General features: G+C 40.8%; 1 protein-coding gene across 4 annotated transcripts in view; it reads right to left on the bottom strand.

Moving 5' to 3' along the window:
• Positions 1 to 4,616: 4,616 nt before the first annotated feature.
• The window catches only part of NRP1 (neuropilin 1), a 113,906-nt gene continuing 92,411 nt past the window's right edge, over positions 4,617 to 26,111 (bottom strand). Inside the window, exons 11-17 of one of the 4 annotated variants that reach the window (XM_059819030.1) lie at positions 25,931 to 26,035; positions 22,857 to 22,916; positions 15,540 to 15,677; positions 11,882 to 12,156; positions 11,284 to 11,377; positions 9,640 to 9,699; positions 4,617 to 8,383 (exon numbers count right to left, since the gene is read on the bottom strand). In XM_059819030.1, coding sequence (XP_059675013.1) covers positions 8,094 to 8,383; positions 9,640 to 9,699; positions 11,284 to 11,377; positions 11,882 to 12,156; positions 15,540 to 15,677; positions 22,857 to 22,916; positions 25,931 to 26,035 — 1,022 coding nt within the window. In that variant the 3' untranslated portion in view covers positions 4,617 to 8,093. The remainder of the gene's footprint in view (positions 8,384 to 9,639; positions 9,700 to 11,283; positions 11,378 to 11,881; positions 12,157 to 15,539; positions 15,678 to 22,856; positions 22,917 to 25,930; positions 26,036 to 26,111) is intronic. The other 3 variants (XM_059819031.1, XM_059819032.1, XM_059819033.1) reach the window with 3 other exon arrangements.

The following is a 26,111-nucleotide window of genomic DNA, read 5'->3' as shown; positions in this document are numbered from 1 at the left end:
AGGTGGGCTCTTCTCTCTTCTGACATGGGGTATGTGTGGTACTGTGTGGGGATATGTCATGCTATGCGTGCCTTAGTAATGCAGAGGGAGATGTTTATAAAAGTATTTGAGCAGTGAAGGAAGCATAAATTGCACTAAGGAAAAATATATTAACAGTAGGAAATCATAAAAAACAGTAGCTCAGCCCAGATAATTTACTTCTGAAACAAATGGCATAAAACAACAGGTTACAGAGGAAAGGGAAGCACTCAGGATGAAAATGATGCATGAAGAATGCCAATCTTATAGTCCTGAGATGCTGCCTGGGTCTTCAAAGACACATCCACAGCTGTTGCCTCTTTGCGTGTAGAAATCCACCATTTAGGTTCAGCTAACAAGTGGGTTGGTACCCTCACTCCCTTCTTCCATGCCTGAGGATGTAAAAGTGCATGACAGCTGCCAGAGACATTTCTGTGATGCAGACATTTTTTGAGAATTGTGAAGTTTTTTTGCAAGGGAAAAATAAAGGAACTGAACAGGGGAGTTTTCTGATAATTCCCTTTGCAGCTCATGTCACCTGAAATACTTGTTTCCTCAGGCAAGCCCTACATCCTCCAGCACCTCATTGTTAAATCCCTTAGTCTTTTTCATGGCAACACCTGACAAACTCTGCCAAACCTCTTCCCTACCTTCTCCACTTGAAAGCACAACCTGACCTCTCTGTCTGGTACCAACGGTGTTCCGGTAAGACTGTAATTCCCTTTTCAGTCGGACCCACCTCACCTCACCATGTTGGTGATTGGTGCCAGCCAACATGGCTTCACTAAGGGCAAATCATGCCTGACAAATTTGGTGGCTTTCTACGACGGGGTTACAGCGTTGGTGGTTGTGCAAAGCATTTGATGCTGTCCCACACGACATCCTTGTGTCTATATTGGAGAGACATGGATTTGATGGATGGACCACTCGGTAGATAAGGAATTGGCTGCATGGCCACACTCAAAGAGTTGTGGTCAGCGGCGTGATGTCCAAGTGGCGACCGGTGAAGAGTGGCATTCCTCAGGGATCAGTATTGAGACCGGTGCCATTTAACATCTTTGTCAGCAATATGGATGGTGGGATTGAGTGCACCCTCAGCAAGTGTGCTGATGATACCGAGCTGTGTGGTGCAGTCAACACGCTGGAGGGAAGGGATGCCGTCCAGAGGGACCTTGACAGGCTTGAGAGGTGGGCCCGTGCAAACCTCATGAAGTTCAACAAGGCCAAGTGCAAGGTCCTGCACCTGAGTCGGGGCAATACTAAGCACAAATACAGGCTGGGCAGAGAATGGATTGAGAGCAGCCCTGAGGAGAAGGACTTGGGGATGTTGGTTGACGAGAAGCTCAACATGATCCGGCAGCACGCGCTTGCAGCCCAGAAAGCCAACCCTATCCTGGGCTGCATCAAAAGAAGTGTGACCAGCAGGTCAAGGAAGGTGATTCTCCTCCTCTACTCCGCTCTCATGGGACCCCACCTGGAGTACTGCATCCAGCCCTGGGGCCCCCAACATAAGAAGGACATGGACCTGTTGGCGCGAGTCCAGAGGAGGGCCACAAAGGCGATCAGAGGTCTGGAGCACCTCTCCTATGAAGACAGGCTGAGAGAGTTGGGGTTGTTCAGCCTGGAGAAGAGAAGGCTCCGGGGAGACCTTATAGCAGCCTTCCAGTATCTGAAGGGGACCTACAAGAAAGCTGGAGAGCAACTTTTTACAAGGGCATGTAGTGATGGGATAAGGGGTAGTGGCTTTAAACTGGAAGAGGGTGGATTTAGATTAGATATTAGGAAGAAATTCTTCACCATGAGGGTGGTGAGGCATTGGAACAGGTTGCCCAGAGAAGTTATGGATGCCCCATCCCTGGAAGTGTTCAAGGCCAGGTTGGATGGGGCTTTGAGCAACCTGGCCTAGTGGAAGGTGTCCCTGCCCATGGGGTTTGGAACTAAATGATCTTTAAGGTCCCTTCCAACCCAAACCATTCTATGATTCTATGATTACAGAAACACAACTGTCTAATAAAAAACAGTGCATGGTGCACAGTGATGCTGTACAATGACAGGGACATGAATCAAATGTCTGAGAGATTAATAAAAACAATGTAAATTTAAATAGGAGAATATGATTATTGAAGGTGGAATTAGGTTTGGACACATGGTAAGACTCCATCCATCTGTGAAAAATGTCAGAAGATTTTTTAATCAGATTTTCAGTTATAAACGTTGAGACACCATTAGTCCTGAGGTGATAAGATTAGAGTTTGATTGTGTGTGGCTATGAGAATAGAAGTGTATATAGAGAATTGACCTACTGTAGAAAAGCAATTAGGGTCTACAGGGGGACTAATCGGCAAATAAAACAGCTTTACAAAGTATCCCATGGCAAAAAAAATTAGATACACTCTGTTATAATTTAACAAACACTTGTAGATAAAATTGTGGTTATGGGTGACTTGAGGCATAAATGGTATAAAAGAAGAAATTAAAGCTCTAATAAATTAATGTTGCTTGAACCAGTATGCTGTTAGGCATAATGCATTGCAAAGGACAGGACAATCAAGGAATGGGAAGGGAATGACTTCTGGGATCTAACGTCCAGATGCCATGATCTGAAAATCAAAACCAACTTCAATATTTGACTTTGGGAAAGTGGTTAGGAGAATTGACTTAGAAATGGACTAATTGTATGTAAGAAAAGACTTAGGAGGGTCAATTCTAGAGCTATACTAGTATGCACCTGTTAAGTCCTCATATACCTCATAAAAGGTAGTTTATGAGGACTGAGGAGCCTTCATCTCCACTGGGACTGGCAGCTTTGGTCCAGTGGACAGGTTTGCACAGGAAGGCACTGCTGTCATTTCCATGACGCCAGTGCGCCTTACTCAACCATACATCAGCTGTGCTGTCCCTGCCTCTCCTGTACATCTGCCTTTTGCTGTGTAATTGTATTTTATGTCCTGTCAAAAGGCAAGGAAATGGGACTGGGCTCAGCACTGTAGCTATGTGGCTGCTGGCTCAGGGCTGGTACGTTTGATTGTGGAAATAATAACAGGGTTTTCTTGTCTCTACCTGCCAAAGACCCTTTTTACAGACTGTGACCCTAATATTGGAGCCTCAGAGTTATGCACTTCTGGCACTGGTTGCCTGTAGCTGACTCATCTGTTATTTCCATCTGCTCTTCTTTTTCTTTCAAGTTTGCAAGTTATGATGTTCTGAAATGTAATTCAGATCCCATTACATCATTTTTGTCTTTCCTTTACACAGCCTATTTAGTGTGGAAAACTGAAGGTTTGGTGCTAAGTAGTTGTTAGCTTCTAGGCTAATTAACTTCCCCTAAGTGAAAGAAAGGATTTTCATAACTTAAAATACTTGTCTTTCTTTTCTGAACTTCATCCCTAATGGATTTACTTTATGAATTTCGTTTTTTCACTGATTAATTCCATTGCCATTTATTTTCCCTCAAAGAACCCCATGGCTGGTTATCACAGAAACAGAGTGCAATGAAGTACATTTCTAAGGAATTTGGATTTAGTGATTATATGGACAACAACCTTCACAACTGTCTTCTGAGAGCAATCTCTATTCTGACCACAAAGCCAAGTTTTGCTCAGGTGCACGACTGTAGCTCCATCTCGTATTTTAAACAGGTACCCACAACACTGCTCTCTTGAGAAGGAAAGATTTCATACTTTCTTCTCAAGTGTAACAATTGTCAAATATATGGTAATAAGTACAATATTTTTCCCAGGAGTAGTAAAGTAGCTGAAGTAAAATGTTTGTTTATGAGCACTCAACCTAGTGACATACTGACAGTATGTGCATTGGTCATATGTACAACATGAAGCAAGGATTTGACAAAGTTTAATGTGCAGATTGCTCAGTATTAGAAAGAAACAAATAGGTAAGTATTGCATAAAACAGGAGATGTGCAATCTCAAGCTTCTGGTCTGGATGCAAATTTCTTGAAGGTCTCCCTACCCATGATCATATGTTCCACAGATGAGTTCAGTACCCAACTGAATGCTGAATCAGGCCCAATGTGTTGCTCTTGCAGCATTTGCTCCCATCAGCAACTTCTGCTCTGCATTGAGAGATTTGGCCATGGTTGGGTAAGTCCTGATGACTCCAGGGGAAATTTGCAGGGAGCTCACCAGTACAAACCTTAGTACTGGAGCAGAGACTTAGTGGAGCAACTTGTCAAAACCGGACATTACTCCCTGGTAAATCTCACCCTCCTAAGAGCAAGCCACAAGACGTGCATATGACTTACGTAGGATGTGTGGCTTGGGCTTCCCACGGCAGTGAGGTGAATTATAATCTGAAAGCAGTGGTGGCAGATTTGTCCTCTTAAATCCCTGCTGTTTGGCTAAAAGTTAGGCATATAATGGGAGTGTCTTCCAGCAGGGAGAGAGAATTGGGCAGGCAGAGGGTGAATCCCTCTATCCTAAACCATGAACTGTCCCACCAAGGTGTCTGTTTGTTGGAGTTGCCTACCAACAAATGTAACCATAATTAAAACATTGTGCTTGTTGCAAGATGCTAAATAAAACCAGCCATTTCATAAACCCAATCCATTTTGGTATAATAAAATACATCAGGTATGGGATATTTTATGAAAATGTTTAATTCAACTGTTTCTTTGGAATGTAGTAGTCATAGTTTGGAAATTTAAGTTACAGTTCAGTTCTATGTGACTTTTTTTTATGCTACTCAGTGTTTGAGAATACAAATGTCATTTAAAGTTAAGGCTTCGCTGTTCATTTTGAAACAACAATTTACAAGTGTCATTTTGTCATAGAAAATAAAAATTTCTGTAAAAAAAATTTGCACAAGTTTTATGATGGTACAAAACATGAAGCAATAATATACCAGTAAAATGAAATCATTTTACTACAGAAGATTTTTATAGTTTTTCAATAAAGAAAAAAATATGTTATTTTACACTTTAAAAATTATGAAACAATCTAAAACAATATAAACTGAACATTTTGTAACACTGCCTTTACAAATTAATAACTTTATAAACATATAATTTTTTTAAATATATTTATCAGTGCAAGATACTTTTCAATGTAAAGTTGCAGTATCATTTTTCCTTTATTGAAGGGCAATGTTCATTCTATTACCTTCAGAGAAATAAAATCTTCAGTGCTAGATCCTCATTATCATAGTAAGGTCTGAAGATCACAAAGGAGATGTATTTCTTTTTATGTTCACTATTCTCAGTATGTTAAAAGAAGAAAAAAACCACCAACCACCGGCTTTACCGTTCAAATAGATCAAGACCAAGAGCTGGTCCAGAATCTATTGAAATCCATGGGAATATTTCAAAAGGTTTTGGGCTTGGGCTCCCCAATGGGATTTTCTCTTCAAGGCAATATATGCATGTAACTCTCAGTGAGGTTAGTGGACTAGAAGTTTTTTCAGCTAAGGAGAACAGACCCTAACACCTGAATCACGCAGTGGTAGTGTGCTGAAAATAGTTTTGAAAAATCCATTTTTAATGGGTTAATTAACTAGCTGCTGCGATACTATTATGGTCAAATTACACTGTTGGATACAAATGAAAATTCTGTCTCTGCCAAAGTGAGTTTGTCACTTGGGACATTTCATGGACTAACTTTTAGGCCTAACTTTCAGGCCTTAGGTCTCTGTCTCACCTTCTGGAGGACCCAAGGTCTAGAGCCTGGGGAAGTAACTCTTCCAATTTAGGCATCTAAAGGAGTGTTTGAATATTCACTATAGTCTCTGCCTTTAGGAATCCTCTGAAGTAGCAACTATCCACTGTTTTTTCTATTGGGTCTTCCTTTAAAATATTTTCAATTTCCAATCTCATACTTTTACCTCCAGTCTTCCTCCCTTTTCTTCAATTTCTAGGTTACTGGTGGATTTTCTACAGGTTTTTCTGTTTTATGGTTCACATTGGTGAAATGATATGCTTCAAAATATTTAATTGATAAATAGGGTGGATTCTGTTGCTCTAGTAATTCAAGGCTGAATTAGCCCTTCTTTAGTCCTAATCCTGGACAGGATACTTCATTGCTCTACTACAAAAGCAATTTTGGAAAAGACTAACTCAGAAAGTCACAATCACTTCCCTGACTCTACTCAGGGAATTCAGTGAGGGAAAACATGAGTTCAGCACTTTGCAGGACGTTCCTTTCCCCATGTTTGCCCTGGTTTTACCTGCTGGTTGGTAGATACCCAGGGGAAGGTTAAAGCTGCCTTCTTCCACTGCCTCCCCAGTCATGGCTGTGCTGTGTGCTGGTCACCACAGAAAACCCAGGGGCTCCCCTCGCTCCTGCAGGAGAGGAGCGATCCCTCTGGTCCCTCGCCTCTTCCTATGGACTCCTGAGGGCAACAAAATCTTGTTTCTTTTTACCCTGTTAGATCAGCTACTTAGGCTGTTAAATATCATTGTCCAATAATATTTCTCCTAAAATATTAAAAAGTTGCCACATAATTGTCAAACACATGTTTCCGACAGCTTACACTACTCAGCTCACTGAATCTGTCACTATCTCCACTTCTGGTCAAACAGAAACCTCCTGGTATGAAATGCCAATTGGACATAACAGGATGGTAAGAACATACCCTACATACACTGTGGGATTTTATTCTGCCCTCAGTACCCATGTGTAAGCCCAATTAGCATTGATTAGCATGAAAATACACGTTTACTGAGAGAACAGAACTCTGGGTTCAGGTAGCGGCAGGAGGAGGAAAGTTTCTGATTTTAAAGGCAATCTTTTCAGTAAGAGAATCATTTTCCCTAGTGTAATTAACAGGCAAGCTGTTCAGGATAAAAGACATGTTTCATGACTTCAGGAAAAAAGATACTGTCACTTTATGCTGTTAAGAAGAAACCCAAAGTTCGACTTTGGAGGGTAAAGTTAAGAATTTTCCCTTATTTTTTAACACAAACTCTAGTAAAATCCTTTGCCATTACCAGCAAGTTAAAGCTGCAGTTTTCTTTCCTTGGCAATGGCAAATGCTTATGCAATCTACTCAGAGAGAGAAAGAGCGAGAGAAAGAGAAGAGAAAGGAAGAGAGATTTTACATTTGAAAATACATTCTATATGAAAGAACAATAAAAGGGGATATTGCAGCTTTATACAAAAGGGTCAAGAGACATGAAGTTAAAATACAGAAAGCAGAACAATCAAGCCAGGTTGTCAAATTTGATTAGCCCTTGCCTTGCTGAGGCTACTTTCTTACACTAAAATATACTTTTCTTTTAGTCAGTGAGCCATCAGAATATGATTAAAGACAAGGGCATAATGGCAGAGAAGCAGAGCTGTAGTTAATGTTAACACAATGAGAAGCAGTACAAACAAAAAGGCACTTGAGAGGACATGCACTAGCCAGTGCCAAGGACTTTTTTGTTTCGTTTTTAGGCAGTACTCTTGGTTATCAGTTGTGTCTGATGATGGCACATACTCTTTTATGGAGTTCACAAGCACAAAATTTAGTACAACACTGAAAAACATCAATAAAATTTGACTGTATTGCTTCGTAAACAGAGCTGACACACTATATCGGTACTGATGCAGCAGTACTTTCAAAAACATCCTAACCCTTCTTTGCCTATGCACAACACGAGCAATTATACACAAATACAGGTGCAGGAGTCCACTAAATTGCTGTTACTCCAATATTTTCTGGGCACTGAGCTAACGACAGCATGTCCATCCAAAGGACCCCACTGAATACATTTTGTGACAGCATCTTGGATTTTGCACAGTAAAAACAAAATTATCCATTAACAGAAAACAAAAGAGAGGGAGAGAAAGAAAGGCAAAATGAACTATAAGTCAATCATACTTGGTCTCAACACCAGCATTTGATTATTTCAAATAAAACCAACAGAAAAAGCAGACTGTACATGATTCAGATTGTTAACACAGATTGTTGTCCATGTTTATCGGTTACACACTCATTGAAGCTCCTGAGAAAAGCTTGGCTCAGTGTCATCAATGCACTTTTCAGCCTGTACAGTAAAAGAAGATCAACAGTTCCCCAGCATGACCGAGCTATGTCCTTCCAACCCGATTCTCTGAAACGTCTCCAGTCGCTTTATACCTTCATGCTTCCGAGTATGAATTCTGTGTGTTTAGTTTATCTTTTTTCAGTTTTACACCATCGACCAGTTCAAAATTGTAATTCTCCAGTGCAGACAAGTTCCTCTCTGACATCCCATTGTGCCAACAGGCACAATACAGGACAACTCCACAGATGGCTCCTAAAAGCACCCCGAGTGCACTCATGGCTATGATGGTAATAAGGATTGGATCTAGGGTCTTCAGGACGTTGCCTGGTTTTCTGGAGATGTTATCATCGTAGTCCTCGCCTGTGTGGTACGGAGGTGTAAACCCTGAAATGGAGTAAAGAATTGCAAAATTTTCAGAAATGGTTCTAGTTAGAACTTTGTTTGATGAGCTGGAAATTTGGAGAAAGGACATCAAGTTTTTGACATAAATTGCTACATAATTTGAAAGCTTAGCTTCTTGGAGGTAGTCATAAATAGCTGAAAACTGTAATAGGACCCAAATAGCCATTGATTTTTTTCATACTGTTCTGCAATCCTTGAATCTGCTGCATGTTAGTGGGGGTCTGATTCTGCCTTGGATTAAGTGGGAGTCTTGGGAATGAATAACCAGACTTTTTGATTATATTTTGCCAGCTTGCAGTATTTAGCTCAAAAATGTTAATTAAATCTTATTCAGCTCAGTGTGAATGGTTATAGCCTTGGACATCGGTTTGGAATCTCCAGCTGTTTTGCATCCATCTCCACTTCACTGACTTCAGGATTGGACCTTGAAACAGAAATAGTGACAGAACTGACACAGAAAGGCACTCTGCTCCCTTGTGTAAAATATTCACTGGGTATCATAATGTTTTCCTTCAACCCGTTTGGTTTATGAAAGAGATCCAATAAGCTTGCAAACTCTGCTAATTGTTTCAGGAAAAGCCGAAAAGTATTTTTGGACAAACCCTGCTTTCACTGAAATCAATGATAGCAATCCCGTTGACTATAACAGAAAAAAATTAAGCTCATTCATTGCCTGAAAAATGCAAGTATATTTTATTATTGGGACAATATGACAATCATGATCCATTTAATGATCCGTTTACAGCTATCATCATTGAAAACGATAATGCTTTGGTAGACTGGTCATAAAATGACATTTTCAGCCAGGTCTGTGAAACAATTAGCCTGAAGAGATTTGAGCCTAATTACCTAGACACAGTGCGAGTCATAAATTGTAAGATATAATGATAGTGTTTCTTCAGCTGTGGACAAGCCTTCTAGATAACAAAATATTAAGGAGCTGTAGTGTGTGTGCATATATATGTATACAATGTAACAAATTATATATATAAAATTTGGAAGGTTTGAGATAGTATAAATAATACGAAGTCCATAAGATTATACGACACAGCAGAATAAAACTATTACATCATTCAAACAAATGTAAGCCTTCTTAGCATATGATCTAGATAAATCAAAAAACCTTAACACAACATGCAGTTAGAGAACTATTCTATAAATAAATAAATAGAATACACAAATTCACATGGAAATACACTTTAAAATTCATTCCCTTTTAACAATAACACAATTTTTACCTGTTTGATTACTTTCTGGGTCGTCTTCTTCATCTATTTCATTCTCCACATCAGTTGATTCTAATGAAGCAAAGAGAATTGACATTGATTATTGGGGTTACAAACATTGATTGACTATCATGCTTGGAGTAATGGTATAGCAGATTTTCCTGTGTCAGAGCATCATTATTTCAGCTTGACAGAACTGTTCATTATGACGGGCTCTGAAAATTAATGGAGAAAAAGGAAAGATTTAAAAACTCCTCTCCACCCAGCCTTGGCACAGTTTTAGTTATCAGCAGGGGTTTTCCATGCCTGGGAAAGAGAAATCAGTGTGATGAATTAGCATCTCATTCATCGTATTTACAATTTTGGAGCCCAATTCCGTAACACTTCATCAGCACAGGCATAGTTAATCACAAGAATATTTCACTGACTGCAGAGAGACCACTTGTGTTTGGGCTTCAGACAGAGCTTTTGGCTTCAGCTCCCACAGGCCAAAATCTTTGCTCAGCATTCAGTTTCAACAACCAAAACATGTGGAGGTAGGAAAGAAATTACTTTTGACCTCTCATTTTGGAGTCAGGTAAATACCATCACTGGGGTCCCAGCACCCTTCTTGGCACTGAGGACACTGCAGGAGGACCAAGCAGTGTGTCCTGCCTCTCTTTCCTGGTAACTCACTCTGGTGCCATATGATGAACCCCAGGAGAGATGGACTGTGTGATAAAAAGAGATTTTACAGCCTTATCATCCTGCAGTGAAATTACCATGTAGCTGAAGTCTGTCATGTTACCCTCAAAAGGGTATTAGCTACAAAAGGTGAGTAACACCCCCTGTTATTGCTCTCAGTTGTGTTGCCAGCTTGCATGGCATAAGTTTATATTTCTAATGCTGAGGGTTTGCAGTTCTATTCCCTCTCCTACAAAGAAGTCATTGCTTCATCCCCATCATGAAGGACAGAGTTCAGTTGCTTGTGTTTATCTGGGGTTGCTGCTGCCAAATTACATGCAGTATCCAATGCACATATGATCAGCAGTGAGTGGAATAACTCAAGACTGGCCAGAAATAAAAGGACTCATATAGCATTTCAGGAATAGCCTTGCTCAGATGTGGAAAACGCCATGTTCTAACATTACTTCGCGTCCCACGTGTCTGTGAGCTGGTGACTACAGCAAACTCGGAATTACAGGCCAGGGGCCATTTCGCCCTACCTGTGTATCCTGTAAGGGTTTGATATGGTCCTTTAAAATAGAATTCAAGTAGACTTGGTAGTAAGTGATCTAAAAAGGGTGAAGAAATAAAATTGGATTTTGAGCATTAGTTAAAACAGGGAAGAGCATTAGGAAAAGCAGAGAGATTTAAAGAGGGCAGCCATCTAAAATATAGGGAGACATGTGGGAATGTGAGCATGCAGTGACCCATGTCAGCAGCATGTGAGTTCCGATCCGAAAGACTGCAGTTGTTGTGGTACTGAGATGACACCAGTGGCACTTACTATGAATAAAGTTATGGGCCAGATCATGGATCGGGGTGTTTTCAGTGCAAAACTTCCTATATAGTCAATAATTATCTATGCCTTTCTCACAGGTAAAAACAGCTATCAAAACAAAATAAGTAATTTTTTGAATGAGTTTTCTATATGTTCTTGCTATTCATACTTACTTCGGCAATCCTCTTGTGCTACGTGATTGTCAATTTTAATATCATCCACAGCAATTCCTCCAGTTCCTTTTCCAATTTCTCCCTCAATAACCACCTGGCAAAATAAAATAATGTTCACATTGTTTTCCTGTTAATACACAATTGCAGCATTCCGGATATCTTAATTAGTTGTTAACACAGATCTTCACTTATCGTGATGTCACACCTACATGTACTTTGATAACGGCCTGCCAATCTGCACTGCATGCCTTTATGAACTTATATATGCAAATGTGAATTTATATAATGTCATAACTTCATTAAAGACTTTTACAACAGCAGCAAAACTGTGGCAAGGATGCAGTTTTGTGACAGATGAGAAATGATTTCTAAAGTGTTTATTTGGCCTTTGATAACAAATTCCTTGTATCGCTATCATCTGAGACATCATGAAATATGCCACTATTATTGCTGTCACAGCAACAGCACCTCATCTGTAGGTATAATACTGTCTACATAAATCCTTCAGTGACATTTTCTGCTACTGTGTATAAAACATGACCAGCCAGGTCTTACTGGTCTTGGCTCTGTTAGTTCAGCGAGGAGCAGCCAAGCTCACCTGATAGTGTTTCACAGATTTGTGAAGAAGAACGCGTCCTTCCTTCCAGCAGTTTGCCTGGTGCCCGCTCAGGGTCCACAGCACCTGGTCGTATTCGTCCGGCTTTTGGTACCGCAGTTTGATCTTCAGGGTGCCGACATGCGCGCCAGACATGTGGTACCAGAAGGTCATGCAGTGGGCAGAGTTCTGTGAGTAAATCACGGGGCTCAGCAGTCGGGCGACTTTGCCTTTCTGGCTTTCGTCAGCTTGCGAGTAAATGAAATTGCCATCTCCTACTGTGACAGAAGGACTGCGTTAGGAATAGCCACCAGCTTTCATTTTCTTTGTTTACCTAAGAAGCCCCAGCTACCCCTGATGATTTTGCTTTCTTTCCATGCTGATGGGTCAAGCCTCACAACTGAGAGAGTTGGAGGGTGTTGGTTTGGGAGCTCTAGGAAAACTGATGTGCTCTAAGGAGTTTATGTCTTCCTGCAGTCTCCTTTGATGCTCATTGGGATGCTTTGTGCCGAGAATGAACTGTAACAACATGTTCACTAACTACACGGTGTACACAAGGCATTTTCTTCTGCGCGGGGAAGGAGGCAAAAGCATGTTTGGTGTGACAGCATATGCTCCATCAGTCAGCGTGCACCTCTTGAAAAGAGCCAGTGCTAGTTCAGCAGGCTAGACAGAGGTCCCGCGGGGCCTACTCTACACTGATTGTGCAAAGAGCTCTTTTTAATCTCTATTTGAAATAATCTGCGCTTGAGAAGACGAGATTAGAATGGGAAGAACACTGGAGGATAAACTAGCTTTGAACAGTCATGGTCAGAGATCAGGAACTGAGATCTAAACAGTGCTTCTAAATAGAGTCTGAGCGTTGTCACAAACGGTGCCAGAGTTATTCCCTTGATTTTGGCAATAATATATTGGGCTCTGTATATTTGTGAGTCGCTTCCTGAAAGAGCAAGATTATGGCTGGTATTTTCTGAAGAGCATAATGGATTTATACACGTCGAAATTAGAGTACCTAATACCCTTAACTTGGAAAATTACTTGCTTAATCACACTGGGAGAGAAGCACGTGGGAGTGTGATTAGTTTGGTAACAGAAAATTGCTAAGTACGATACTGACTACAGAGAAGTACTTCTGATTTACACCAGCCAGGCATCCATTCCAGTCAGCTTTTGAACAGCTTCGTTGCAGAGAATTATGGTGGAAAACCACAAAGTTCATCCTGGTGTGTGTAAGAACAGATTGCATGTGTGATGTACTCACACAAAAGGATGGAGATAGCATTTATTGGGATTGGTATAAAGTTATTTTGAAAGTAGGAAGGAGAAAAGTAATAATAAGAAATACTCTTTCTCAGATGCGGAAGTGTATATATCTCTGTTTATACCAATGCTTAAACAAAAGAAAAGTAAAAAGAGGTGAAATAAGATGTTTTAGAAGCGTGATGTTTTTATCAGCATTGGTCTTTGCTTATACATTTCATTTGAAATAATGTATAATTGAGACTTGCTGGATTGTAATGGTATAGTCCTGCACCAATGAAGAAGGGAAGATGAGCATTGCCACCCTGGGAACTGTAAGAAGGACAAGGTAGTAAAAGGTGAGCCAGGAACAAAAACGAGTGGGTTAAATCCAGTGGTTGGAAGGAGCGGGCCTAATAAAGGAGAAAGGGAAATATTTCTTCTGACAAGAGACAAGGAGGTTTTCTTTTGTTTGTATTTTTCTGTGGGCAGTCAGAGGTATCCTGGCCAATATGCAAGTGAAAGTATCTGGTCTTTGAAAGAATTTTATAGGGGAAGATGATATTAAATTGCCAAAAAAATGTAGGCTTTTTTCTTTTTCCCTTTTTCTATTTTACTGCAGTAACATCTTGTCCAGCTTCTTCAGCAGCAGTGCTTGTGCCTATATGTTCTTTCCAACTTGGCTTCTGTGCAGAGGGCAGCACAACACGTGCAAATCTCATCAAAGAATGGTGATAGGGAAGTCCAAAGGGAGGAAAAAAGAAAAATAATCACAGCATTAGGATGGCTGTCTCAGTTGGAAGACCTAATTCTGGCCAGATTTAATCATAACATGTATAATTTGAAGTGACATACAGCATATCCTGCTGTCTTAAAGCAATTGCTGTTGAAGAACACTTCTGTGGAGTTTCTTCAGCTTTATACAAGGGCAGCTGAGAGCAAGATATGCCTGTGAATTGCTCATTGCAGTTGTCCCAATATATAGCATGGCCCTGCTATATGGTGGTGACACTGAGGGGCTTGTTTGGGATGGCAATGCCATTCAGACTGCTCGTGGTCTGTGTTCGCACCCACCCCACTCATTATGTACCTGCTGGCAGGCGAATGGCAAACCTGGCAGGTGAAGGTGCCCTTAGAGTTGAAGGAAAATTTTGGAAAATATTGGAAGTTAGTGCAGTAAGGAGCAAAAGGGGCTGCCTGTAAGACTTACTGAAGCTACAGCTAATGGAAAAAATAAGTGTTCTGCAATAGCAGGGCCCAGCGGAAACAACAAAATCTCATTTGAAGAATATCATTTCTTCATCTCTTGATTGAAGACAGGTTCAGTCTCTCTATAATCCTTGGTGGCAAAGTGCAGATAGCTCTCATTTCCAGAATATTATTGCAGTGCTGGGTCAGGAACTCTGTCTTCATTGTCTTAATTAGAGCTTTACTTATGCATGCCTTTTAGATTTTGTCAGTCTCTGGCTAACACAGCTTTTAACCTCCTTTCAATGTCAGATCCTACTGAGCCATTTCACTTTACATCAATTTTTCCACCATTACAGCCTTCACTTCAGCTAACTGCATTTAGTTAATTTGATGCCATTTATTTGTACAATGCCATTTATAGTATTATAAGTTTTTTTTCCCTGAAACCACTGTACTTGTCTTAAGATTCAATTGAAAGTGTCTCAGAATTTAAAAAGTCCAATTTTGTCCAATTTCCTTGTCATTCTCATTAGGCAATAGGGTTGCAGAAGTGGGAAGGGGGATTCATCTCAACACATTTGATTAATCTGCACGTATGCAAGAGAGAACACTAAAGCAAGAGGCTGTGCAGGTCACACAGCGCCCTCCCTTCTCCACTAGCCAGCAGCATATTTATTGCCTAATTATGCAGAGCCATGAGTTAGATACTACAAAACCAACCAATCAATTTCCCAGGGTGATATTTTTGGAAAAACTCTGTGTGAGAAAAGGGATGGCTATAATCTCCAACTCCTGTTGGAGAGGAGGAGGGCATGGAAATACATCCATCTGGGAAGTTTCACTTCCAACACCTTTCTGTGGTGGGCAGCCCCTATAACTACACACAGGAACAATGTGAGATTTGTTCATGACTATCACTTGGTAAGTGATATTTGCAGAATATTTGGTCATTCAGATTTTTTTCTACCCCAGATGGTGGTTATCCAAAGGCAAGTCAGGAGAAGGGAATATCTTCAATTCCTGACAATAAATGATCTTTATTCCCTGACAGAAAGGACAATTATGGTCAGCTGTGACTACATATAACAGGTTAGGTTGCCTAGAGAATCATCTTTGTGACTCTACATATTTTAGGTATAATTCACACCCCTCTGGTTTTGGAAGGCATGTTGGTATTAAACAGAACAACCTCTTCCCATGTAAAATGGCTAAATCATGAACTCATGATTACCTGTGTGGTCTTGAATTGGCCCAGTTTTACTGGTCAGGATTGCCCACTTTAAATCCACCTGGTTGTCGTGCTCCCAGTGGCACAAAGTCTTTTGGGATCCCCAGCCAAAGGCACAGTTGAAGTTGTATAGCGGCAGTTCTGCAGCGAAAGAGGGAAAAGGAGGGATGAAATGTGATTATTAATAGCATAATTCAGATTTTGTACTTCCAAACCAAATGCATGCATTTGACCATTAACAGAGCCGTTCCTACTTGAAACTCTGAGAAGCCATAGCAAAAGCAGCCCTGCTGGGAAACAGGTGAAGAATGACTATTTCTAGTAAATGATGTGGTGGTTTCTTGTCTCCTTATGACCCATATTTTGGAATTTTTTGTGGTTAGATTAATTCTTCTGATTTGCCCACATTAGCTGATAACTGTGCTGTAACATATATGACTCAAAAAGAAAGCTCTGGCTTACTTATCAGATATATTTGCCGGTTGTTAATATCTATTTGTACCATAACTGCACAACGTTTTGCAACAACTCACAATAAGATTTGGACAGAAATAAGAAAGGGCAGAAACACTAATGGAATGTCCTTGGCAGGAAAGGATTTATGGTGAAATGTATAGTAGGTGGCTTCAGTAAGGAACTTATTTCAGCGTCTTCCAGGCAGTTAAGTAGGCCCACAAGATGGCAGCATTGAAATGGACGAATTGAGATGGAAAAGGGACAAATGTGGCTGATTGCCAAATGAACTCAAAATAAGCTTCAAAACAAGCTCCACGTAAAACAAGGGAAGTCTGGTATTATGGTCAGGATGAGATCATATCTTGTTTTCAGCTTCTCTTCAATTCTGCCCAAAGGTTTAATACATAGTATCTTATTTTCTTCAATAGAACTTGGAATTTGAATGGAAAGATTATATGAAGATAGCACATAAATCCCTTGCATTTCTTATTTTCAGAAGCAGTTTGAAATCTTTTGGGCATTTGGTTCCTACAGAATTGGTATGAACGTTTACCTCACCTTGAGCAATGACAACTCCCAAGAGAGCAATACCCTTCCCACAGCAATGTGACCAAATCCTGAAGTCTTTTCTCAGGCATGACTCACGCCTTATTAAAGGAATAACTTACGTTTACTTTAATGAGATATTTTGTGCAAGTATGAACTAAGAACAAAGGACTCTGTGCTCCCATCAATATCAGCTCTGGGGAAAGAATTGTGTTCTTTTGCTTTCTTGCCCATTATTAAAAAAAAAGCCAGGAAAGATAATGCAACCCCTCGAATGTGTTTTGTTTATTGTGGGAAAATATGGAGAAATATGGGAAGTGTGTTGGGACCTGTGGCTGGCCAGACCTTTGAGGTGGAGCTCTTCCAGTCTGAAGAGGCAAAGACCTCCTCCACGTAGTGAGCTGCCCAGGGAAGACCAGAAAGGCTTTTGAACTCACAACTCAGATTTTAATGGAAAGTAAACTAGAATAATCATTTTATCGACACAGAGAAAACCTCAGGTGAGTAGGTTGAGACAGAATAGATATAAGAAGGGTTCATCTATCATTCTCTCCTTGTCTGCTGTGTCCTTGTTTGGCAGGTCCTTACTCCCAGACACAGTTTTAACTCAACTCACTGGATTCCTGCATTGCAGCCACTGTGCCCTCTCCCCTCTGGCCCCCAGAAGATTTCTTTCTGTCAGCAGAGAACTCTGAGCTTACGGCAGCTCCTGCCCCTCTCCTCTGCCTGTCAGTACCTCGGCTGGGCTGCGGCATCTCTCCGCACTGAGTCCTCATTCTTCGCTCCTTCCTTTCATTTGCTCCATCCCGCCTGCCTCCCCCCTCCCTTCCGCTGGCCTCCAGAGGGGTCTACTCCACATTGTCATGAATATGGAATCCTAGCTGGGAACAAATGAATTAAACAGATAATGTCCAGCACAGGAATTCAATGTGGAGAAAACATGTTTCCTGAAGGACCCTAGCCCTTCCTAGGAAAGGGGCAGATCGTGGTGAATAGTATCTCTTTGGGCTCAAAACGTTGAAGAAGTAGAACTGCGCCTGTGTGCACATGGGTGCAGAAAGGCAATCCATTATGTTTCTTTCTTCAGTATATATGGGTTTTTTTTCTAGACAATGGGGCCATGATCAAAGACATCTTACCCAAAAGGGGACATCTGAAAAGCAAGGGGAGTTTTTAAAGAAACAGAGTGACATAGAAATGAATTAAAGGGTTTTAAGTTCATGAAAAATAGCCTTTCACTCTCAAGGAGGCCTAGGGAGAGCTGTATTGCATGGCTTCGATGTCAGAGCCATGAAACAGAACTTTAGAAAAGGTCTTAGAAAATGTAAAACAAAATTAATCTTATTAATCCCGAAGGATTATATCATGCAAAGCTAGTGACAGCCTGTGTGGTATTCAAACCACAAGAAAGGAGAACAGTGGTAGACAGATCACATCAATCTGAAGATATCACACAGCATAAATGAACACAGAGCACAAAGAGATTGAAAAGACTCGTATTGTTCAATTCTGAATAAAAATAAATAGCAGAAGACACAGGAGAAGTATGTAAATGGGTGAAGAATCCAGAGAAGGAAGATTACAATATTCTGTTTTCTCCATTTCATAGCCTGAGAACTATGAGATATCCAATGAAGTTCAATGTGGATCAAAGGAAAAAAATTCTCATATGATGTGAGCGATACTTGCTTCCCTTGAATGCTGCTAAGGCTGAACACAATTCAAAGAGAACTGGACACTGAAATGGATAAGGAAAATATCCAGAATTTAATTGTTAATTCTAAAGTGCAGGGAGTGACAAAAGCCTTTTGCTTCATGGTCTGAAGCAAGCTCTGAACGTTGGAATTAGAAGGAGAGTTTCAAAGCAGAGCTAAATTTCACAGCAACATCTAATAAAGAATTTCTTACACTTTCATTTGAAATATATAGTCCAGAAAATTGGCAAAGAGCCTAAGTCTGATATGCTTTGGCCATGCCTGTGTTCCTTGGCTTTGGTCTCAGAGACAGCATGGTGTAGCATAGAAATGAACTTCTTTTCCATGCAGAAGTTAATGATAATCCCCTGAAATTGAGCAGGATTTGACCAGTAACCCGCTCTCAGCTATTTCTTACTAGGTTCCTACTGTTTTCTTAAAAGTGATTGTGTTAATATATTCCTTAGACAATCACAGCAACGGGATTGAAGGTCAAAGGCAAGGCATTTCAGAGTGCTCTTATTTTATGGGTTCTTTAAACATGTCATCTCTTATTGTCTATTCTTATGCCTCTTCCAATGCTTCTCCCAGGGACCCATAAAAAGAAAAAATAGACCTGCTAGCCAATTAATAATAGACACTTGTAGCATCAGGATAGGTTCATTAGTTGTATGGACAATGGATCTGCCCCAGCAAAAGACAGAATAGTTCAACACTTCTATTTAAGGTCCCAGGGGGCTGATACAGTAGCTCACAGTAAGCTACAGGCAATCTGTCCTCTTCTTTGTCCTTGAACTATAGCTTGGCAGCTCTGGTGGAAAGAACGAAAGTAGGGACGAGTAGCATTTGGTGGGCTCCCTCTGCAGTGCTGGCCCATTCCCCTACCAGGATAATTCTTCTGCCAATACGTGATTGATCTCTGGGTTTGTGTGTATTGAAGGGATGAAGAAAACCAGCTATTATGTAACCAAATAGCAGCAGTTCAGATGAGAATCTGAGAGGGAGGTGTGACGAAATCCCATATGCCTTTTTCAAAATGTAGGGTACGTGATACTGAATTAAAACAGATTTATTCTCTCAAAGAATAACCAACAGCTGTACTTCTTGACCACATCTTGCTCACAGCTGGAACCATTACCTCACACAAACAAGAAAGTAATTTGAAAATCTAGTTGAGTGAGTTTCTTGCAAGTCCATTAATCTTTTGTGGCCCACAGACTTTGACATATTTTTATAACTCCTCCAACAAGAGGCAAGAAGGCGCATGATGGCATTAAAGATGCTATGAAAATTCTCTATAGGATGGTCTTGCCAAAGGGTAAATCAACATTAAAATGGGAAATTACAGACATAATTTGGACCACTTCAAAGTAGTTTATTGGGTCTGATTCGTATTTGCATTTCACCTTTTTATACCACTTATGCTGGCAGCACAGAATTACCTTAAATGATAGTAAATGATAATTTAACTGCTTTAATATCCTTTTATTGATGCAAAGTTGTCCCACCGCAAATGAGAATCAGACCTATTCTACCTTTAAACGATTTCTTAGCATAGATTTTAACCTCAGGATTTCTTAGTTATATTTGTTCTGAAATAGCTATTACATGTGTGAAAAACAAGATACTTTACTTCTTGAACAGTCTGCTTTACAAAGAACTGAGCTTACACGCTGAGAACACATAATGTAAATGAACTGCTTGCTCTGTATGTAAATAGCTAAGAGTCAAGCATTTCAAATAGTCCTGTGGAATTGAAAAAGATGTGTTCAAAAAGACTAGATGTTGGTTAGTCTTAGGACTGAGGCCTGAAAGGTATTCACCTTGACAGACAGATTTGATAAAGGCATCTTTCTAAGTTTGAGGAGGAAAGCAGATCCTCTCTTAAAAAAATCCAAACCTTTAAACTTTTTTAGCAGTTTGAAATCATGATTCTTTTTTATTTTCTTACAATTCAGTCCCCTTGAAATGAACTGTAAAAGTCTCCTTGATGGAAAGCTTGTTATACATGGAGGCTTTCCAGCTATTTGCTCTTAACTGTTTCCATAGTGTATGAAAGCTGGTTGGAATAGGATAATCTCAGGCTTTGACACACGCAAGCATGTTAGTCTGGGGTAACAAGATTAAGGGTGTTTGCAGGCTTGCATGCAGTCAGGAGGACAGCAATACATGGCGTTAGCACCTATTGCAGAAGTACCTGCCCAAGGCAGGTGCTGCTACTGAGAGGGCTGGTAAATCTCTGTCCTGAATCACCATAGCACAAGCTGCTGTGGCCAGCGCTGGCACTGTGGAGCTCATGCAGGGTTACCTGCTGGAGCCTGCATCCTGCAACTGATCTGGAATAGCTCCTTGGCTTGGAGTTCACCATTGACCTCAAGGTATACTAGCATCTTAAAGTAAACCAGCCCTTAGAGGGAATTAAGGGTGAAGCTGAAGGCTCAGTCCTTGGTGTGTTAAATTCATACCCTGTCCAGCTTGAGAACAGCTGAAAGAGCTGGAGTGCACGGATCCTCAGCCAGCTGAGAGGGCTGGGCGGGCCCTGAGCAGCTCTGTAACTTCAAGGTCCATTTAAACCATGTTATTCGTGGCTGCCATAGCAGACTCTCGCTCCCTGCTGCATGGCCTCTTGCTCTGATGTGCTTCATCGTGCCAGCTAGGTCCACCCGTGCCCCTTCAGCAGAAGGAAATACTTACACCACCTTCATGCCAGGAGGGGTTTCCCTATGCTGAGGGAATTTCTGTCTGCCCCTTTTTGGGAGTTTTCTGGCTGGTTTTCAGTGAGAGATTATGAAGCAGCTGGAAACCTTTATGTCTTAAGCTGGAGATTCTGGGAACCTTATTCGTATTTATTAACATCTGACTGATCTCTATCTATGATCTTTGTAATGTGCTGCCATGTGGGAGTCTGGAGTTTGGGATGTGAATTTGTCCCTTATTCCCCGGAAGGAAACAGTTCCTACCAACACAATGCAGGGAAGTAACATTGGCATGCTCTGAAGGGAACCTCAGAAACTCCTTCAGTAAAGAAAAAAATTGGCTCATCACGGAGTAGGTGAAGGTGGTACAGGAGGGAAGTAAGGAGAGAAAATGAGGGTATCTTAATCTCTGGCAGAAACAGTCAATCTGTTACTGGAGAGTCCCACCCAAGCCAAAGGGATTAAACACAACCTGCAAATGCAACTGGCACTGGGGAGGAGGGAGGAAAACTGCATTGCACAGAGGCTCTTTATGAATTTGCAATTTGTTTAAATGCAAGATGATAGTTAAAAAAACTAAAAAAATTCCTTCATTCCAGCAAAAGAGAAAGCTAAAAGATCATTCCAGACATAAAAATTAAAATGTTTTACTCTAAAAACACGGCACAGCATCCTTTCTTCCTTGCATCCCCCACCCCTTTCCTAACTGTGGGATCACCAGCAGCCCTCCAGCCCTTCTGCAACACTGGCTGTGGAAGAGCAGTGTGGAGAGGTGTCCTGTGAAGGCGGGCCAGCCTGCTGTCGTGTTTCTCATTGCACCGGTACTCCACAAACTCCCTCTCCTCATAAAGCAGGGCAGAGCTAGAAATAGTGTATGCTGACTAAGCCAACTGGATGACCCTGGAGACAAATTTTGAGGGGAGTAAAAGCATTTGCCTCTGCAATATCAGAATGGAGAGGCCGAGAGTGGGAACAATGTCTGAGGTAAGTCAGCCCTATCTCTTAATCAGGTCAACGCCATCAGTGTCCTTTAGGAAACTTTTGCATTATTAGTCCCTTTTTTTTACTTGAAGCAAAAGTGGATTGTGTCACATGGTTGAGGAAACAATGATAAACACTTACCCACCCTGTTAATAAATCACGTGCAAGACTGTGCCTGACTGTACTTTAATGGAGGAAATGGGAGTAACTGAAAACTGACCTCTTTACTGCTCCAGAATTATTAATGCAAAGCATTTTAAACTGGTGCTCATAGTTTCTGGAGTTTGGATTTTCTGCCCAAATCTATCCTCTCCCCCACTCCCAGTAAATTGTACAGGATATTAAAAATGGTATGAAAGCTGTGGAAGCAGCAAACTAAGGATTTTAAAAGCTGCTAGTTATTGTATTGATTAAGTAAAAAGGACCTGCTGCCAGTGACAACTTGTTTTTCCCTTTTCAACTTCATGCTAGCAGTTTACGTAACCCAATTTTGAGAAAACTTGCTAGAAAACAATATTGTAAAACTGCCAGCTCCCTGGTGGAGAAAACTGGCAAACTTTACTTGTCTTAGTTTTGTAAAACCAGGGATATAAATAGTGAGTGGGCCTGTGTGGCTCTGTTTTTGTTTTCCTGGAGTTTGCAAGCACACTTTGTGTCACTGACATACCACATTTAAACGGAGCGCACTGTGTGATTAAGTTAGTTTAATTTTGTCAGCATTTGGCATTTGCTGATGCAGAAGGAAATCTTGTTCTCTGCTGTGTCTACATGTGGATGAAAGGAATAAAATATTTACTGTACAGAACTGAGAGACCAGATGCTTCTCTACTTCAGAGACTTTTAGGGAATGGGAAGTCAGGAAGTGCTGCAATTCATTATTTTGTCTCTGGCATGAAATTTGGGTATGGAATTTATTATGTTTTCAATAAGAAAAATCTTTTTTTTACCTGGTTGTAATGTATTGTCTATTACTGTTGGCTTTTCTGTATTCAGCACTGTAGTACCACCTGGAAAAGAAATTATGCATATCATGATACATGGGACACAACAAAGGACACAGCAGTCATTAGGAATATCCTATATATAAATCTGAAGTATTACCATCTTTATTAGACATGTAGGTAACTGAGTATGTGAGCTTAAGCATGAAAATATGACATTAAAGATCTGATTTCCTTTATCAAAAAAAGAAAACAAGAACCCATCATTAAATAAAGCTGTATATCTTTGGAGTCCTTGCAAACACCAACTAATTAATCCTCACAATGACCCTATGGCTGTCCTTGTTTTATAGACAGTCATTTGCTCCAAATCACATGGGAAGTCAGCAGCTGATCTCTGTAGCATCTCCTATCAGTCACCAGTTTGTGCATTCACCCATGGCATGTTGCTTCCCATATCAGGGACGTAAGGTCCTCCAGCCCCTGCCATGCTGGGTCCTCTCTGTGCGTTGTTCCATAGCTGCGTTGTAAGATCAGCTCACAAGAGAGGTGCATGGGAATTTCCTGATTTTAGGTTATAGTCTAAGGCAGGTTTCACTTCTGTCTCAAAGAGCAGGAGGAATTAAGGACTCCCCCTTTGTCTTCTTCTTCAAGCAGATGAACAAGAGGTGAGTGGGGTCATGGCCCTCTCCTAAGCTCACTAACTGATATTTTTAAAATACTTGACTTTTTAAAGCCAGCCTCATATTGATAAAGGAAACAAAAAGTAAATTAGCACAATTATAAATGCACAGTGGGGTGCTGATTACCAGTCAATGGCTTTTCTTTTCTCCAGCAAGCAAGTGCTTAAAGCATTATAGAAAGGATGACTATGATGACTTCCAATGAGAATGAATGCCCAAGCTATATCAGCTTTATGTTTGTGAGAATGATCTGATGGGAAATGCTATAAGCCACACAAATAGAGTAGCTCTGTATGGGGTCCAAATAGAGCAGGAAGGAATCTGGCCTACAGCACAATTGCAGTTAATTACAAGGGAGGCTTCATTATGATACTCACATATGTGCAAGTGCTATCAGGGAAGTGACTCTAAATGTCGTACCCATGAGAATCAGGGTGCCACACTCATTGGGAGTGGATAAAAGAGGTAAGGCACTGATGATGTTCCCCTCGGCACTGTCCTGCTATCCTTAACGGACCATGAGATTTACATACTTTCCTTCTATGCATTTTGGAGGAAGAAAAGAATGTTTACAATGAAATTATTGGTAAAATCACTTCTGTGCATGTTAGTGTTATACGTAGCATCATACGTACAATGCAGTGTTTCTACAGTGTCCAGAACAACTGGGCATGCACTGCTCAGGGTTTCTAGGTGGTATAGTAATAAATTATACTAAAGTGTCTGCACTTTTGTAGAAGGGCAATGTAGTAATTTTCAATTTTAGTACTGAAATAGGTTCAGTTCCCCAAAAGACCTGGTGCTCAGGAAGGCTGGCAGCTGTTCCCTTGTCTTAGAGATTATAAACTGCTCCCTAAGCACAACCTGCAAAAATTGCCAGAGGGAGTTTCTTCTGCTCAACAAGCTTTCCCTAAGGGACATGTGGGATGCAGACCTGAGCTCCCTGAAGTGCAGAGACTATGAGCGAACAGGCAAGGTACTTGCATAGATCTGGCTCCTTCCCCTCACACAGCCTCCCATCTATGTGAAGTATGTCTCTACCTATTGGGCTTTGCAAGCCAGCCCTCAGTGTAGGGCTCTGCAGGAAGTCTCAGCATTTCCTGACCTCGCTCCTTCCTTTCAGAAAAATAAATAAATTACAAAGTTAAGTAACACTGAAAGCTTTCTGAGCTACCTTAACACAATACAGACTATTTTATCAGACACCCTGCATGGCTGTTTTCAAAAAGAATAAGATTCATCTGGGACACTGATTTGAAAAGCAGTGACAGTGACCGTGCAGTGTCTTTTCCCCTCAAGAATTGTTTTTCAATTTCTGATTTGCAACATGCATTTACAGGAGACATTGGCAAAACTCAGAAAGGGTTTGATGCTGAAACTGCACTTTCATTTGTATCTGCTGTCAGATGTTCTACTTGGCTGCTTCCAAAAAGCCAATCTCTTACCTAAGGTTTCCCAATGTCCTCTTGGACAGTTATTGCCAGATTTTAATGCTATTTTATATCATGGATATAAGAAGCAATAAACATTTATTAGATAAGCACACCAGGGAGCAGTGATGAAATAACTTGTGTAGCTGAGTCCAAAAATAAGCTCAATTACTGTAGATGCATAGATCTACTACAGGAAGATCTCATCAAACAGGCCCAGAGCTTTGTGGAGCAAGTGACCTCCAAGAAGAGATCAAAAACATAGTGGTGCAGTGTCAGCTCTCTCAGAAGGACAGTGGTTCTGTGCAAAAGTGGGAGAGTATGAAAACCAGCAAGCTTCCTCTGTTCCAGATGCAGACTATGTTATGTCTCTCCCTCCTATTTTTCTGCTAGTGATGGCACCTTGGAGAACATCAGCCCCTCTGTGGCCGTAATGCCGTGTTGGTGGGGAAGCTCATGGAAATATTTCTGGTGGTATATGTGTGAGTATACTTTGATGAAACAAATATGCTTTGTTTCTCTCTGGGAAAGGTTTGGGGCTCAGATTTGAGTCCTACACTAAATTTTAGGTATGGAAGCATATACGTATCCTGAACCTAAACAATATTTCATTTTGAGTTCTTCAATCTCAGACAATAAACCTCAAAAGGTTTGTCCAGCTTTTTTCTTAATAAGAGAAAGTTTGATTAGGACATTTGATTAGACACAATTCCTCCTCAAAAAAAATTGCCCTCTCTTCCAGCTAGTCACTATTATTTGCTTCAAAAATTACATAGCTGAGAAAACAATCAAAAGTATTGTCATATGTAAAAGGCAGATGTCTATGTTTTGACAGCACCGACAATACGAACTGCATACCAATGTCCATTTATGTTGAGTGATTAAATCAGTGCAAATGTTTAGCTGGTAACTAGTGATGGATATGAGCTACAATGAAGCTGCAATGGAATGAGGATGGTTTCTGCACCTGTCAGTTGGTAGTCATCACCTGTGCCACTGTGACAGTTTGCCTGGTCATCATCACACTCGTCCACGGGTTTGCCTTCGGAAACAGTGGGGACAGCCGTAGGAGCTGAAACACAATCCAGTCATTCAGTTAAAACATGTGCTGGAGAATCAGCATACAATTGGCAGTAGCATTTTGATGG

Source organism: Gavia stellata, chromosome 6, assembly GCF_030936135.1.
Source record: "Gavia stellata isolate bGavSte3 chromosome 6, bGavSte3.hap2, whole genome shotgun sequence".
Lineage (NCBI taxonomy): Eukaryota > Metazoa > Chordata > Aves > Gaviiformes > Gaviidae > Gavia > Gavia stellata.
This window is presented reverse-complemented; position numbering and strand designations above follow the sequence as displayed.